The sequence below is a fragment of the Camelina sativa genome, chromosome 20 (assembly GCF_030686135.1).
Source record: "Camelina sativa cultivar CO46 ecotype springtype chromosome 20, ASM3068613v1".
NCBI lineage: Eukaryota > Viridiplantae > Streptophyta > Magnoliopsida > Brassicales > Brassicaceae > Camelina > Camelina sativa.
Genome location: NC_141899.1, coordinates 29,569,734 through 29,587,115, shown reverse-complemented (window position 1 = coordinate 29,587,115; position 17,382 = coordinate 29,569,734). Strand labels below are relative to the sequence as shown.

Below are 17,382 nucleotides of genomic sequence, written 5' to 3'. Positions count from 1 at the left end.
AGTTTAGGAGAAGAAGATGCATACCTTGGCCTTACCTGAGGGCTCTGGAGCGTGGATTGGTGACTCTTCTGTTTGGGAACAGGTTTCTGACTTGGAGCATCAGTTTTGGAAAAGCTTTGTCGTGGACGTGGAGGGGTGTCGATCGATGCTGAAGGGGTATCGATCGATACTAAGCCTATTGCTCATGTAGCAGAAACTTTTTCAACAGAAAAAGTCTGTCCATCAATAGTAGGAGCCCTCCTCAGCTTATCCATCTCGAAATTCATACTCAAACCATCCACATTCAGTGCTATGTGTCCTTTCTTCACATCAATGATGGCACCAGCTGTAGCCAAGAAAGATCTTCCTAAGATGAGAGGATCTTTAGGCTCTTGATCATACTTCAGCACCACAAAGTCAGTGGGAATCATGAAGTTGCCAACCTTAACTGGAATATCCTCTAAAACACCTTCAGGAGTTCTTCTGGATCGATCAGCTAGGATTAGAGAAATTTGAGTTGGCTTGAATTCTGTCATCCCAAGTCTCACAGCAACAGAATGTGGCATCAAGTTGATGCTAGAGCCAAGGTCACAAAGTGAGTGAGAAAACCTTCCTGTTGAGATAGAGCAATCAAGTACAAAGCTTCCAGGATCTGGTAACTTCTCCGCAGTCCTACATTGAATGATTGCACTCACTTCCTTAGAGACAACCACCTCCTGCTTCTTCTCCTTCTTCCTCTGTGGAGGCGGGTTTAACAGAATCGCACTGACATCCTTAGTAAGCAGTGCTCCTTCCTCAGGGCTCAAACCATTTGATACCATTCTCTTGACATAGCGCTTAAGTGGTGGTGAAAGCTTCACTGCATCAATCAATGGCATCTCAATCATCACCTTGTCCATCATTGCTTTGCATCTAGCTTCCTCCATCTCTTGCTTAGACTTTCTTGGCTTGGGAAAAGGAATCTTAGGCTTGTAGACCCTCTCAACTGCTGGAACCTGAGATTTTGCGGTTTCTGGGCTCGTCTGGGATGAGTGTCGACCGACACCCAGGTGGTGTCGATCGACACCATCATCTGAAACCGAGAGATTGGTCGATTTCTCTTCTTTTTCTGAAGAAGCAAGTTCACCATCATCTTCATCTTGCACTGATATGGCATTGCAAGCATGTCTGGGGTTTGACTCAGTTCTTGCTGGAAGAACACTCTCTTGTCGTTTAACAGACCCAACAGTCTGTGCAACTTGAATCTCCAGCTTCTTAACATGAACATTCAATGCATCAATCTTCCCATTCAGCTAAGTATAGACATTGTCAATCTTCCCATTGAATGTCACTGTCAATTGCTCCTGACCTTGTAGAAGCTGCTCAAGCATGGCCTCCATTCTACTCTCTGAAGAATTCTTAGGAGGTGGAGACTGATAAGATGAGTTCCCATAGGTTCTTGTATAGCCATTGTTCTGTTGCTGCTTCTGGTCACCATTGTAAGGTCTGTTTCCTTGCTGATTACCGAATCTCTGTCCCTGATACCCAGCTCCATACACATAGTTGACATTCTCCTCTGAATTCTCTGGCTCTGGCTCAAATGTCTCAACTTCAGCAGCAAATTGGACTGACTTCTTTCCCACAAGAAGATTGTGCACTGAATCAAGCTTAGCATTAACAGAAGCTAGCTGATTTGAATCATATCCTCCATGTAATCTCTTCCTTTCAGCATCTGCTCTCTTAGTACTATTGCTAGCAGCTAAGTTCTCAATCAACAATTCAGCATCTTCTGGCATTCTTGTCTTGAAATTCCCATGACTTGTAGCATCTAAAGCTAACTGATACTCCCAGTCACACCCTCTGAAGAAGATACTTAGCAATTGAACCCTTGAGAAACCATGGTGTGGACAGTCCCTTTGGTAAGCCTTGAATCTCACCCAAGCTGCTTCGAAGGCTTCATCTGGTCTTTGCTTGAAAGAAGACAGCTTGATTCTCAACTCATCTGACATTGCATCATCATAGAAATGGTTGAGGAAAGCCACTTTGACATCACGCCAGCTTGTCAATGATCCAGCAGGCAACTGCTTCAACCACTGAGATGCCTCTCCTGCAAGTGAGTATGGTAAGAGCTTGCAGAATATGAAGTCCTCAGTCACTCCATTAGCCTTGATACTAGTCACCAGATCCTCAAAATGTTCAATGTGGTCCAAGGGCTTCTCATTGGGCAAAGCAGAGAAAGGTCTCTGCCCAACCAGTTGAAAGTACGCAGGTTTCAGCTCAAAGTCATTCCTCTGGAATGGTGGAGGAACAATTGCAGACCGGTTCTCATACACCAGATCAGCCCGGTTGTAGTCAGCAATAGTTCGGATCAGATCTCGGTTGTTCTCCTGTCTTCGAACCGGGTTTTGGACGTGGTTGGCAGCTCCACGTCCGTCTGCAGGAAGGGGGTGTCGATCGATGCCACCTGGTTGGTGTCGATCGACACCAAGATCCGGATCATCAACGACACCAGCTTGCTGGTTCACGACAGCCTGCTCGTTGACAACAGGTTCGGCAATCACATTGCCTTCTGCATCCAGCTTTTGGCCGTGCTCATTGCGCAAGTGGCCCTCTTGATCCCTCAAAGCACCATCCTCATCTCGCATCAGAATGATCGTATTAACCATCTTCAAAGATTTAGCTGCTTTTCTGTTCTCACGCTCAAGTTTTCCAAACTCTTGGTTTGACAAATTCACAGTAGGACCAGACTTATTGCTCCTTGTGTGAGGTCTAGGAGGCATGAACCTGAAACACCAAAGAGAAGAAAAACAAAAACGTGTAAGTAGAAAAAAAAAAAAAAGTTTAGACAAAATCTAAAACTCAAATCTAGTGGTAGATCAAAAGAGTCCCCGGCAACGGCGCCAAAATTTGATATGCTCAAATTAACCCTAGAGCTACTCTCTCAAATTAAGAGATCACTGCAGTACTTAGGGGTCGAATTCCACAGAGACTCAAGATCACACACAATAGATTATAGAGTTTTATAATTATGCTAAACAAATTGATTTAAATAAAGAAAAGCAATGCAAAATATTAAATAAAAGCTATTGTAAATTCAGAAGATCAAAAAGCTAGGCCTAGGGAATTTCTCAGGAAATTATGAAATATTAAATCAATCAATAAATTAGGATTCAAGCAATTAAGAACAGATCTAGAACTCTAAACACTTTTGTAAATTAAATCAGTTCTCACTGCAAATAATATCTAAATTTAAACCAGAAAATTCAAATCTCTTTGTAAAATTCTAGGTTAAAAATCAGCAATAAAATCAGGTTTAGATTGTTCACAAAATTATTTAATCAAATCTCTTTGCAAGAAATAATTTTGCTCATCAAAAAGTTTTATCAGGAAAACAATTATATTCTCATATCAATTTATTTTCCTAAAGTATTAATTCTAGATGGCCAATCAAGGATTAATATGAAGAACAACCTAAGATGAAGATCTAGATAGATAATGAATCCTAAATAAACAGATCTAATAATTCATAAAATCCCTGTGAAAAACCCTAAACCTAACAAACAAATTACTCAGACATAATCAATGAAGAACAAGACATAATTCTGAATAATATGCAATAGAGATTAAAAGAGTAAGAAAGGAGTTTAAGAATTCTTCTCTCAAAGCAGTTCAGATCTCTCTCTCCAATAGCTCTCAAAAATCTCTCAGGGTTGCAGAAAAATAAAACTTGATAGAATGAAACTTGAGGGTTTGCAAAACCTAAAAACTATATATATAGGTCCTAAAACACGTCAGGGACTAGTCTTGCAAATATGGAAAACTTCGGGCAACTTTGTAAAACTTCCAAATTTGGCTCTCTCTTCGGTTTGGACTTGGTGTCGATCGATGCCCATCATCTTGGTGTCGATCGATGCTCTTCTCATAATCAGACTCCAAACTGATTTCTTTGATTAAATGCTCCAAAACGATCCAAATCGCTCCATCGCTCCTTTCATGCTAAGACTCAAAAATATCTAGAAACAAATGAAAAGACACTAAAAGACTCCTTATATCATGGTTAAAAACCACAAAAACCATGATATATCAAGCCTACAAGGTTTGTTGATTCTGCTATTCTTCATAGGTTGGGAATTCATGATGAGGTCTTGGCTTTGCTTGATAGGATGGGTTTAGGAACCGTTTGCACTAGGCAGTATGATTTGCATCCGGATTTAGTGCGACAGTTCATGGCATCTGTTAGGGTCACTTATGAGAATGAGCAGGCGCCGATGTCAAGAGCCGGTGTATTGCATTTCTTCATCAACGGAATGCCTTATAGTATCACTTTTGCTCATATTTGTGATGTATTTCGTTGGGTCCGTTTTTATCAGAACGTTGCTTTGCCCAAGCATTATGAGGATCTCTCTCCTTTGTGGTCCTACATAGGACTTGGTGTGTATAATTCCAAGAAGATGCTTCAATCAGAGGTCTGCCATCCTGTACTCCGGTATGTTCTTAGAGCTGTTGCTACCACTTTTCAGTGTAAGATGGAGCCTAATAAGATGAGAGCAGCAGAGCTTTATTTTCTGAACATTGGAGTTCGCGCCATGGTCCCTTCTTTGGCTTCTGCTGAACGTCGCGACCCTCAGTGCCTCAACCTTGGGGCTATTTTTGCACATTCCTTGGTTGAGCTTCAGACCAAGCCATTTCTGGGTACTGGAGCTAAGAAAGAGGCTGTGGGGAGCCTTATTACTGCTATCCTTCAGTTCAAGAAGATTCCTATTGATGGTTATAGTGTTGTCACTAAGAGACAACTTATGGATGAGCAGTATTTGAGGAGTGCACATTGGCTGAAACCGGGTTTGTTATAGAGGTTTATTGATGACACAGGAGAGCACTTTGTTCGCCTTCCACGACCTGATCTTACCACCATTGGTAGTGATCCTGAGCAGTTGCGTTTTAACCCTTCTGTTGATGATTACGTTGCTTTTGCTCCTTCTCGTCGCCATCGCACTCCACGGACTACTTCTGCTGCTGCAGCTGCTACTAACCCTGCTGGGGGTTTTGAGTTTGGTTCTTCTTCTGGGACCGCGACATTTGAGTTTCCAGAGCCACAGCAGGATCCCGCCACTATGGACAAGGGAGCTCATCAGACTTATGTGGTTTCTGCTTTGCGTGCCATCTGGAATGGCATGGCTCGACTTTCTCAGTGTGGCTGCATTCGTCCTACCAGGCATACTAGGCGCAGGTCCCCTTCGCCATCTTCACCATCTGCTGATCCTGTTTCTGATGAGGATGCTGACGATGCTGAGGATGCTGACGATGCTGACGATACTGATGATGATGATGGTGCTGATGATGTTTCTGTTACATTTTAGCTTCTGATCATGGTTCTCTTTATGTTTTTCTCTTCTTAGGATTGACTCATTTTTCTTCTTGCTTTGAGTCAGTTTGTGTTTGAAAGTTGTTTGGATTTATGAACTATCTATCTATCATGTTGCTTTTAACCTGTGTTTGTGTTTGAGGGCTTCTTAACAGAATTAACATCAAAGGATTGATCCAACAACACACAACTAACTGCAACAAACAAGGAGATTCAGCCAATATTCACCATTCGCCGAAGGTGTCGATCGATGCTGCCTTGAATGGCATCGATCGACGCCGATTGGGTAACCCGAGAATCTGTTCAATTTTTCTTTCAACTTTTCAACACAATTTTTGTTTCTTGACTTTTCCCTTGCTTGATAACACTGGGGACAATGTTGTTAAGTCTGGGGGGGGGGGGGGGTTAGTACTAACTACTAACTTGGTTTTTGTGTCTTGTGTCAAAACCGTATTTTTGTTTTTATTGAGTCAAATTTTTCAAAAATTTCTGTTGAATTATGATCTCTAACTGATGGTTCTTGTTCTTTGGCTAACACTCTAATGATTCTTGACTAAGCTTGACCTCAGAACTGAAGTGTGGAAAGACTATGAGCTGTATCAACAATCCTGAAAGCCCTTATTCAAAGGATATCTAGTTCAACCAATGCTGTCTCAACTTTTATCAGAATTTTAACCGGACTTAATCTCTTACTTTGGGGTTGGAAATCAGTGGACTAGACTTCTTTTTTCGGGCCATACAAGATAGTGCAATTTTTCAAAGTATGTTTCCCCTCTCTCTTCCCTTCAGTTATTCAAAAAAAAAAAAAAAAAGAATAAAAGATGAGATGATTTTGATCAGTTTAGAGAGGTAGGTAAATTATCAGTGACCTCATTATTCTACTCTTGAGTCAAATGATCACACAAAGCTTGGAAGCGAGGGGTAGGTAAATTACCGATGACCCCGGTATTCGCTTACACCTTTGCTAAAAAAAAGAATAAGAAAAGAAGAAAATAGGAAGTGAGAAAAGGGAGAGGAAAGGAGATGTAAGAAGAATGTCTTGGCCTGAAGAGAGTCCATATGCCACTTTTTGAATACACCAAGGTCAGAACTCACCTGTACTTGCTTTAATTTATGTAATGAGATGACAATGGAGATTTCAGAGATTACAGAGGATTGTGGGATTTGAGTAAGGAGTAAGTTCTTGAGTCAGGTAAATGAAGAGTGTGAATAAAGAATCATCATGCAGTTGAGTGAGTTCCCTGTTTTCAAACCTCTTTCACAGTTCTAAGTTTCTGTTTTGCTTGAGGGCAAGCAAAGGCTAAGTCTGGGGGAGTTGATATATCATGGTTTTTACGGTTTTTAACCATGATATAAGTGTGCTTTTTGAGTCTTTTGGTTTGTTTCTAGGTTGTTTTTGAGTCTTTACAGGTTATCTAGGATTTTGGCACGGATGGAGCAATATGGAACAATTTGGATCATTTTGGAGCATTTTACCGAAGGAAATCAAGTTGGAGTCGGATTAGAGTCAGAGCATCGATCGACACCACCTAAAAGGGCATCGATCGACACTCATGTTTACCCGACGAGAGAACAAGAAATTGGAAGTTTTACAAATTTGCCCAAAGTCTTCTACAATTGTAACATAAACCCCTGGACGTATTTTAGGATGTATATATATTGTTTTTGGGTTTTAGAAACCCTTAAGTTATCTTCTAGCAGTTTTTGAGAGAAAGGATATTGAGAGCTTTTGGGAGAGATAGATCTGAATTCTTTGTAGAGAGAAGATTTCTTGAACTCCCTCTTTTACTTTTTAATATCTATTGCATGTTATTCAGAGTTATGATTTGTTCTTTATTCAACATGTCTGAGTAATTGGCTTGTTAGGTTTAGGGTTTTTCATAGGGTTTTTATGATTTATTAGATCTGAGATTTTTAGGGTTCTTAATCTTATATGATCTTCATCATTGGTTGTTCTTCACAATAATTCTTGATTGATCACCTAGAATTGTTATTTTAGGGAAATAAATTGATATGAGAATATAATTGTTTTCCTGATTAAACCATTGATGAGAGAATTGTTTTTTACAAAGAGATTTGAATTAATAATTCTGTGAACTTATCTAAACCTGTTCTTAAAGCTGATTTTTAACTTGGAATTTTACAAAGAGATTTGGATTTTCTGGTTTTAAATTTAGATATTATTTACAGCGAGAACTGATTTAATTTACTAAAAGTTTAGAGTTCTAGATCTGATCTTTATTGCTTGAACCTTAATTATATATCTGATTTAATATTTTATAATTTCTTGAGAAATTCCCTAGGCTTAACTCTTTTGATTTTCTGAATTCACAACACTTTCATTTAAATATTTGCATTGCTTTTATTTTAATTCAATTTAACTTGTTTAGCGTAATTTATAAAACTCTATAATCTATTGTGTTTGATCTTGAGTCTGTGTGGATTCGACCCCTAAGTACTATAGTGATCTCTTTTTTGAAAGAGTAGCTCTAGGGATTAATTTGAGCATATCAGTGTGACTGGCGGTGGTTGCCGGCGATGGTGGCAATAGGGATGGTGGTAGAGGGATAAAATGTTATATATTAGTATATATTATCTTTTAATGGTTAGTGTAGTTAGTTTTTGAATTAAAGTTTTTTGTTGGTTATAGAGTGCAATTCCTCATTAAAAAGCTGGTTTTTTTTAGTTGGAAATCATTTTGGCAACAAGTGATGTTATACGAAACTAAAATTCTGTAAGAAAGTTATTGATCTAATAATTATTTACTACTATTCTTTCTGTTTCAAAATAGTTGTCATTAAACGTTTAGTTTTTTTTTTAATTTAATTGTTGTATTTTTAGTATTTTTCTAATAGAAAATTATTCCATTTGTCACTTATTAAATATATAGAATATAAAATATTTTTGTATTCTAATAGTCAAGCAAGATATAATAAACCACTTCTTTATTTTTGTTAATTTGTGTGAAACAATCTAAAACAACAATTAATTTACAACGGAGAAAATATTATTTTATAACAATTACTCGTATTTTTATCAATTCAAAAGTTAGGGATATATACAATATGACGGAACATGATTTTAAGTTAGTAAAAAAAAAAACAGATAATTCAAAACTAAGAAAGTAACTAGATGAATTCAAAAATTTATATAGCCAAATTTAACATTCTAAACTTTTATTAATATGGATTAGGGTCAAATTAACCCTCTCGCTCGAAGGAGTTGGCTCTTGCAGGCTTCGTATTGGTCTCCTACTTCTAATGACATATTTTGATGATGATGTTTTATCATTCTATCGGTCAAAACGTTTAGTTCTTATAAAAGGAGAAACCCATTGTCACAAACCGGCAAAGACGCATACAACATTTCAAAACATATGATCCATAAGGACCATAACCATTTCAAGCAACATATCAAAATGACGTGGAAAGCATTTGAGAGTTTTATTAAAAGATATTAGCTTTTTACAGAAAAGATAAACTTAACAGATTTTATTTGTTATCTTTAAAACTTACGTTAAGAAAGCATAGTCACTTCCACTTCATCAAATTGTATTTAGTTTTTTTTTATTTATTTCAATCATTATGAATGTATCATATATTAAGAAATATTTATATGATAATATAATTGATTAAAATTATACTAAAAACTCATATTAGTCTTATAATTCAACTATTAGATCACCGTCCATGCAGTCGAATCTCTGATAGTCATGATAAATCTTGGTATGCATTGTCTCATTTTATACTATTGAATTTATATTCCATTTTCTTATTTGTTTTACTTCAAATTGCACTATATTTGATTGAGTTTCTCGGATCACACATATTAGTTGTTAGCATATGTCTTGTTCCAATAATTTTAAGATATTATATTTTTGGAATAGATCAAGATGCATTGTATACTAGATATACTTCGAAAGTCCCTAAAATATTGACCGGAAACAATTTTGTTAATAGCTGAACTCGTGACTGTTAACCTAATCCTTACTCGTTTACATAATCATATCGTTAACAACATTTTCCACGTTCAAATTTAATATGTATATGGTGCGACTCTAAGAGATATATTATTTGTACCAATTACAATCCAAGTGTTGACAATTCATTCAGTTCTTGATCAGTCTGGTTGGATTCACACTATCGGGCCATTAGGATGCTTCTCATGAATTATGTTTTCAACTTTTCTGTTCAATTTTTTCAATTTTATTATCGCTAATTATATGTCACGAACTAAATATTTTAGACCATATTCATTTACTGCGTTAGGGTGGTGCCAAGCCCTTCATCTCTGGCTACTATAACCCTTCTTGACAAGTTTTAGAGAATAAATTAATAACTTTCGTTAGTATTTGATGGGCTTCTTCACTATGTTTTTTTTTATCCGTATGAGTTCAAGCGACGAGATTGGCTTTTCTGGATGAATATAGAAGTATATACAGAATCTGATTTGCCTTCAAAGATTTCATTATTTATTAGAAATCATGTTCACAGCTCATAGCCTCACCTATATCATATCATGTTAACTACTCCTTAAACATAACGTTAATCAACTTATTAAGTTCAGTTGACAAAACAAATAAAACAAAATTCACATACTTCTAACATATATATATCGCGTATAAAGAAGGCACCGGTGGAAACCAAAATCCCGGAGATCAACCTATATCGGGAAGCCATAACTGTGGAGAGGGAACCAGCAATAGAGTCGCAGGTTCATGTTTTAGTCATCTCAAAAACTTATGTTGTGGTTCTTCTACCAAAAATCCTCTTAACCCGAAGAACGGAGAGGACAAGCAATCTAGATCGGGCAATGCTGCAAACCTAAACCCCCGAGAGCAACGTTATTAGAACCCTAGAGCTGTCGGTTCGTGTTTTGGCTATTTCAAGAACCTTCGCCGCAGTTCTTTTTCTACCCAAAATCCTCCTAACCCAAACAGAGAGGAAGATGAATACGTCAGATCTTGGTTTGCTAGAACCCTCATCGAGAAGATTCCTAACGCATCAATCTACTAAATATGTATCATGTATTAACATGTATATCTAAAGATGTGGTATTTATATGGTGGTTAACAAAAAAATAAATGTAAAAATACCTTACAAACCAAAAATCAATAAATCAAATCTTGAAAGAATTTTACCACAAATGAGAAAGAAATAATGTTCAAAAATATACATAGAAGAAGAAAAAAAATTATCAAATAATGTCCATGTAATTATTAGGTTGACAACAATTTTTTTTAACCAATAATGTTAGATAATTCATATAATACACATGTACAATATAAACGAACGGTATGTTGGCTCAATTGGATTATCTATCATACATTTGTCTGGGAGTTCCTAAGTTCAAGTCTAGAAAATCCATTAGATCCTTTATAAATTAAGAAATTTCTTACATATTCATTGTTAATTTGTACAACAGTTGTGCAATTTTATTTGAGACCATCTAAAATTGATATTTGCAAAATAAAAGAGTTTTCGTCCACCACTACCAATAATTTTTTTTAAATATGTTGAATTGTGTTAATTTTGATAGCTGATAGTTTTATTTTTAAAATATTATCTATCTATATTAAGAAAAAATGAATCCAATTTAGGATTATCCTACTATATTAATTGAGAATACAAATATAAAACTAACATTAAAAAGTGTAAAAATTTACATTCAAATGCCATTATAAATATTTAATAAAGAGTAATTACTTAATTTAATAAAAATAATAAATACTTTGACCAAATATAAACAATATATCAGAATTTTCGAATAAAATCATTTAAATAATTATTAATTTTTTTAAAAAAAATCATTTTCTTTTTCTAATTAATTATGGACGAAAATTATTATTTATTTTTAACATATATAACCAATCAGAATTTTTAAAACTAAGATTTTATATCCAAGTAGATAATATGATTATTATTAATAATTAGATTTGGAAAAAATGTTAAGATTTTAAATTATGGTTCTCCTATCATCTTTCTTTTATTTTATTTACAAATTGTTTTGAATTATCATATAATACTTATGATTAATAAATATGTAAAAAATTCTGCATATGTTGTGATTTAAATTTTTAAAATCAAAGATATATTACTCAATCTATGAAGAAAAATGTGTATTTTAGTTTTTTTACATTGGCGGATTGGTAAAACTAAATTTACGTGGCTGATAAATTCATAAATTTCATTTACTTACAATTACAATATTATAATTACTACTTCAAAATACTTCACAAAATAATGATGCAAATAATACAAACAAGCAATATAAAACTGTTGTATATATCAAACAAATTAAAAACTACAATATTCTAAAATAATTAGTATTCAAAAGAATATATATTTACCGAACAATTACAATATTAAAAATAGATACTATCTCAAACAAAATAATTTTTTTAAATAAATATAACAATAAGTTTATTATTATTATATTATTATACTATTATTTTTAGAAAAGATATTGATCTGTGCTATACAGCACGGGATATCTCCTAGTTAGAGATTAATTGATATAAATCATTTTTAAAACTTTGGTGTTATACTGTTATTTTTGTAAATCTCCCTATTTATAATTAGGTGATAGGCTCAGGTTAAGTGTTAATTACTTCGTAAACAAACTAATTATTTATTCAAATTACTATAAGTTCAGTTGATAAAACAAATAAAACAAAACTTGCATATTTCTATTATATTACAAAATAACTAGTAAAATTAATCAACTCCAATGTGGTAAAGAAGATTAATTTTGAGAAATCTTCAGAGCACATTCATATGTTATGTTGTTATACGAAATTAATAATATTTTATAACAATATCAGTTGTGTAATAGATTATTGTTGTAAATTAGAGAGTTTAGGAAGTAAATCTCTTAGGTTATTATTGATAGGAATCGAGGTTACAACATATATATATAGTGTTACAAGTCTTAGAGCTAAAACCGACATACTAATGCTATGCCCGAATGGGCTTCGACTAACGGGCCGAAGGCTCTCGACCAAGTGTGGTCGAGAGGCCGAGTATGCGCGGACTGGATAGGTGGGCCGGTCGATGGAGTCCACTAAGTGTTTTACAACACTCCCCCTTGGACGATATGACCGTGCCTATGTTGGACGGGATCGCAGCAATGTGCTTAGGGGATGCTGCCTCACTAAAACCTTACCAGGAAAACCCATTGGGACAAAACCTTAGTGAAGGAAAAAGAGTACAGCACACATTGCTCCCCCTGTTCCAAACATCACTCCAAGTCCTTAAGCCTCCGCATTCCAATCTGGTGCGAGAGCTTCCTGAATGTCGTTGTCGGTAATGCCTTATTGAAGAGATCGGCTGAGTTGTCGCATGACTGAACTTGCACCACTTGAACTTCTCCGGCCTTTTGTAGTTCATGTGTGTAGAAAAACTTTGGCAGGATGTGCTTCGTCTGATCTCCCTTGATGTAACCTTCTTTGAGTTGTGCGATGCAGGCTGTATTGTCTTCATAGATGACCGTTGCTGATTTGTCTATGTCCATGCCACTGTCTGTCTGAATGTGCTGAGTCATTGACCGCAACCAAACACACTCACGGCTGGCTTCATGCATGGCTAGGATCTCCGCGTGATTTGAGGATGTGGCTACTAGAGTCTGCTTCATAGAACGCCAAGAGATCGCTGTACCACCGTGTGTAAACACATAACCTGTTTGTGACTTACCATTGTGTGGGTCGGACAGATAACCTGCATCAGCAAAACCAACTAAACCTTCTTTGTTATGGTTAGTGTAAAATAAACCAAAGTCTGTCGTTCCTTGTAGGTAACGCAGAACATGTTTTATACCATTCCAGTGCCTTATGGTCGGACAAGAACTGTATCTTGCCAGAAGGTTTACTGCGAAGCATATGTCAGGTCTAGTGTGGCTAGCCAAGAACATTAATGCTCCTATAGCACTGAGGTAAGGCATTTCAGGACCAAGAATTTCTTTATTGTCCTTCTTAGGAGCAAATGGATCTTTATCCACTTCTACACTTCTCACAACCATTGGGCTAGTCAATGAGTGAGCTTGCTCCATATTAAATCTCTTGAGTACCTTTTCTGTGTATGCCTTTTGATGCACAAGGATCCCATTGTTTATGTACTCAAGCTGCAACCCCAAACAGAATTTTGTCTTGCCTAGGTCTTTCATCTCAAACTCTTTCTTGAGATATCCTACTGTTTGGGCGATTTCCCCAGAGGTTCCAAGGATGTTTAAATCATCCACATATACTGCTATTATCACAAATCCCTTATTCGCGAATTTCTTTATGAATATACAAGGATTGATCGGGTCATTCCTATAACCTTCCTTGGCTAAATATTCACTTAGCCGGTTATACCACATTTGACCACTCTGTCTCAGTCCATAAAGCGATTTGTCTAGCCTTATGCAGTATTGGTCTCTAGAACCCTTCTTATCTTTGAGTTCTATACCCTCTGGTAATCTCATATAAATTTTATTATCCAGTGGACCGTATAGATATGCAGTTACAACATCCATTAACCGCAAATCTAAACTTTCTCTTATGGCCAGACTTATTAGATATCTAAAAGTCGTTGCATCCATCACAGGGGAGTATGTCTCCTCATAATCTATGCCAGGTCTTTGAGAGAATCCTTGTGCTACGAGCCTTGCCTTGTATCTAACAATCTCGTTTCTCTCATTTCTCTTTCTTACAAAGACCCATTTGTGTCCAACTGGTTTAATTTCTGGTGTTATCCTTAAGGTCGGACCAAACACACTTCTCTTCTTTAAAGAGTTTAGCTCCACATCAATGGCTTCTTTCCATTTAAGCCAATCCTCATTTATTTCAAGTGCTACCTTGTATGCAAATATATCATCAATGTCGACATCTTTTCGGTTCCATTGTATTCTAGACATTATAGTTTATCGAGATCTCATTGTTGTCAACTCCTTCAGGCTCTTGAGGTTCAGCGTCCTGAGCCTCATTTGGTGCCGTAGGAGTTTCTGTGACAACGTCTGGCTTTTCTATAATTCCCTTAGCCTCGGTCTGTTTTGCACTCTTTGTTTTCCGAGGATTCTTATCTTTGGAACCTAATGGTCTACCCCGTTTCAAACGTGGCATAGACTCTGTAGCAACTTGATTATTGTGTTCCTTGTGAACATCAATACGTACTGGTGCATTGCAAGCTGGTATGTACGATTTTGTTACTCTTTTCGGGTCAGCAAAGGAATCTGGCAATTGATTAGCTAGCTGTTGAAGATGTATAATCTTCTGAACTTCTGCATCACATGCTATAGTTCGAGGATCTTGCCATTCTAAGGATGTTTGATTCCATGTCAATTCTTTGCTCAGCTTGCTGGTCTCCCCACCTAGCATAGGGAATTCGGACTCAATAAATTGACAGTCCGCGTATCTGGCCTTGAGCAAGTCTCCTATCAGTGGCTCGAGATACCTTATTATGGTGGGAGACTCGTACCCCACATATATTCCCATTCTCCTCTGTGGTCCCATCTTTGTTCTCTGTGGTGGAGCAATTGGTATATAAACGGCACAACCAAATGTCTTAAGATGGGATAAGTCTGGCTCTTGACCCGATAGGAGTTGGGATGGGGAATATTTGTGTTCACTAGATGGCCTGATGCGTATGAGTTCTGCTGCGTGTAAGACCGCGTGTCCCCAAGCCGACACAGGAAGCTTCGATCGCATTAACAATGGTCGAGCTATCAATTGTATTCGTTTAATGAAGGATTCAGCTAATCCGTTTTGTGTATGTACATGTGCCACAGGATGTTCCACACTCACCCCCATGGACATACAGTAATCATTAAACGCTTGGGATGTAAATTCACCAGCATTATCTAGACGTATATTCTTAAGTGGAAAGTCCGGAAAATGTGCTCTTAATCGAATGATTTGAGCTAAGAGCTTAGCAAATGCTAAGTTTCTCGTGGATAACAAGCATACGTGGGACCATCTGGTTGATGCATCTATCATCACCATGAAATATCGAAATGTCCCACTAGGTGGGTGTATTGGCCCACATATGTCACCTTGTATCCTTTCCAGAAAATGCAAAGTCTCTCTTGTGACTTTTACTGGTGATGGTCTTACAATAAGTTTCCCTTGTGCACATGCCACACATGTGAGATTCTTAGGGAGAACTTTTCTTTCTTTAAGGTTGTGCCCTTTTGAACTCTTTATTAATTTATGCATCATGTTAGTTCCCGGATGGCCAAGCCGGTCATGCCATAAAGTGAAACTTTCTTTGTATATTTTGTGCTTAGCCAAATTGGCTTCTATCATGTTAATCTTAGCATGGTAGAGACCAGAGGCTAGGGCAGGTATAGTCTCTAGGATCTTCTTTTGTCCTTTCACATTTTCTGTAATGTAGAGGAACTCTTTAGATCCTTCACCCTTGGTTTCAATATGATAACCATTTGACCTTATGTCTTTAAAACTCAATAAGCTTCTCTTAGAGCTGGGTGAATATAAAGCATCACATAACTCAATATGAGTTCCGTTAGGCAACAATATGTGTGCTTGGCCGTAGCCTTCTATAAGGTTTGCTATACCCGCAATTGTATTAACATTTGCACTTTTCATTATAAGATTTATGAAATATCTCTTATCTTTTAGTATGGTGTGGCTGGAGCCACTATCCACTACTAGTTCACTCATGTCCTCGGCCATGTCTATAAATAGGACAAGAATTTCGGATTTTAATAAGACACTTTATAATAAAATCCATTGAATTTAAATCAAAGCAATTATCCATTACATTAAAAGGAAATTTAAATCATAAAAGCATAGAAAATAAACCAAAATAAATTCGAAATTCATTCAACATCTTTGAGACAGTCGGAAGTCTCATATCCTAGCAAATCATCATTCTCATGATCGAAGTCTCCTTCCTCATCGATGTGTACATAGTTTGCTTCTGGATTTTTCTTAAGAGATTCTTGATATGCATCAATGAGGTATTTGGGAGTTCTGCAGTTCTTGGCCCAGTGGTTTGACATACCACATCGGTGGCAAGTCGATTTGGCCTTGGAGTTTGGCTTAAAGGACACACGGCCCTTACCACCACGTCCGCGGCCTCCTCGACCAGCCTGGCCACCTCGACCACTACGTCCTCTGCCACCACGGCCACCACGGCCATAGTGTCTATCTCTGTGTACGTAATTGATCTCACTAGGCTCCTTAGGCTCATTAGACTCTACTACAGCTTTCTTTCCCAAGTCGACCTTATTTGCTTCTGGTAATGGGGCTGTACCAGGAGGTCGCATAGCACTGTTCATCATCAACAACTCATCGTTCTGCTCAGCGAGCAGTAAACACTCAATGAGTTCCCCATAGTCAGCAAGCTTTTGGTGCCGATATTGTTGCTGGAGTACTCTGTTATTAGGGCTGAAGGTAGACAATGTCTTCTCAATCAGCTCCTGCTCAGTCACCTCTTTCCCACACAGCCTAAGGAGTGAGACAATCATAAAGAGCTCAGAGTTATACTCTTCCACGGATTTGTAATCCTGGATCCTTAGGCTCTTCCAATCAAACTCTGCCTTTGGAAGGAGCACCGTCTTTTGGTGCCCATAACGGCGTTTAAGCTGTGTCCAAAGGACAAGAGGATCTCTTAGGAAGAGGTACTGGCTTTTGATACTCTCAGCAATGTGATGATGTATGTGCTGGAGACACTTACTCTTATTCCTGTCCGTAGACTCAATATCCTCATCGATGCACCCTTTCAGGCCATTCGATGACAAGTAGATTTCGGTGTCATTAGCCCATTGCAAGTAATTCTTTCCGGAAGTTTGCAAGATAGGGTAGTCTAGGCTCTTGAGATTAGCCATCTGCATAAATATAGACAACCGATAGTTAGCATGCGGTATTTGAGACCGAACCATGCAACAAATAATTTTCAGGTCATGCGGTATTTGAGACCGAACCATGCCTTGCCTCTTATAGTTTTTTTTTTTCGGTTTAAATTCATGCATGCAAGACAACAAAACTAAATAGCTATATGCATGCAACAATTTCCTTATTCCTAGATAGGATTTCCTTATTCTTATAGTTTCCTATTTGATTTAGG

At 37.2% G+C, this 17,382-nt stretch overlaps 1 protein-coding gene and 1 pseudogene across 1 annotated transcript; one reads left to right on the top strand and one right to left on the bottom strand.

Annotated features, from left to right (window-relative positions):
* Positions 1 to 1,851: 1,851 nt before the first annotated feature.
* LOC147919576 (small nucleolar RNA R71) lies at positions 1,852 to 1,952 on the top strand (annotated as a pseudogene).
* Positions 1,953 to 16,132: 14,180 nt separating this feature from the next.
* LOC147919575 (uncharacterized) lies at positions 16,133 to 17,143 on the bottom strand. The gene is made up of 3 exons (XM_087504014.1): positions 16,941 to 17,143; positions 16,489 to 16,763; positions 16,133 to 16,254 (listed from the first exon to the last, which is right to left on the bottom strand). The coding sequence occupies exons 1-3, from the start codon at positions 17,141 to 17,143 to the stop codon at positions 16,133 to 16,135; spliced, it is 600 nt and encodes a 199-aa protein (XP_087360140.1).
* Positions 17,144 to 17,382: the final 239 nt, after the last annotated feature.

Bases quoted from the DNA above. Each gene is read 5' to 3' on its own strand.
- LOC147919575 (XM_087504014.1), bottom strand. From the start codon at position 17,143: ATGGCTAATCTCAAGAGCCTAGACTACCCTATCTTGCAAACTTCCGGA. The intron at 16,764-16,940 runs GTACCTCTTCCT...CTCACTCCTTAG, and splicing joins GCTGAGAGTATCAAAAGCCA to GCTGTGTGGGAAAGAGGTGA. The intron at 16,255-16,488 runs GTGAGATCAATT...ATGCATATCAAG, and splicing joins TAATGAGCCTAAGGAGCCTA to AATCTCTTAAGAAAAATCCA.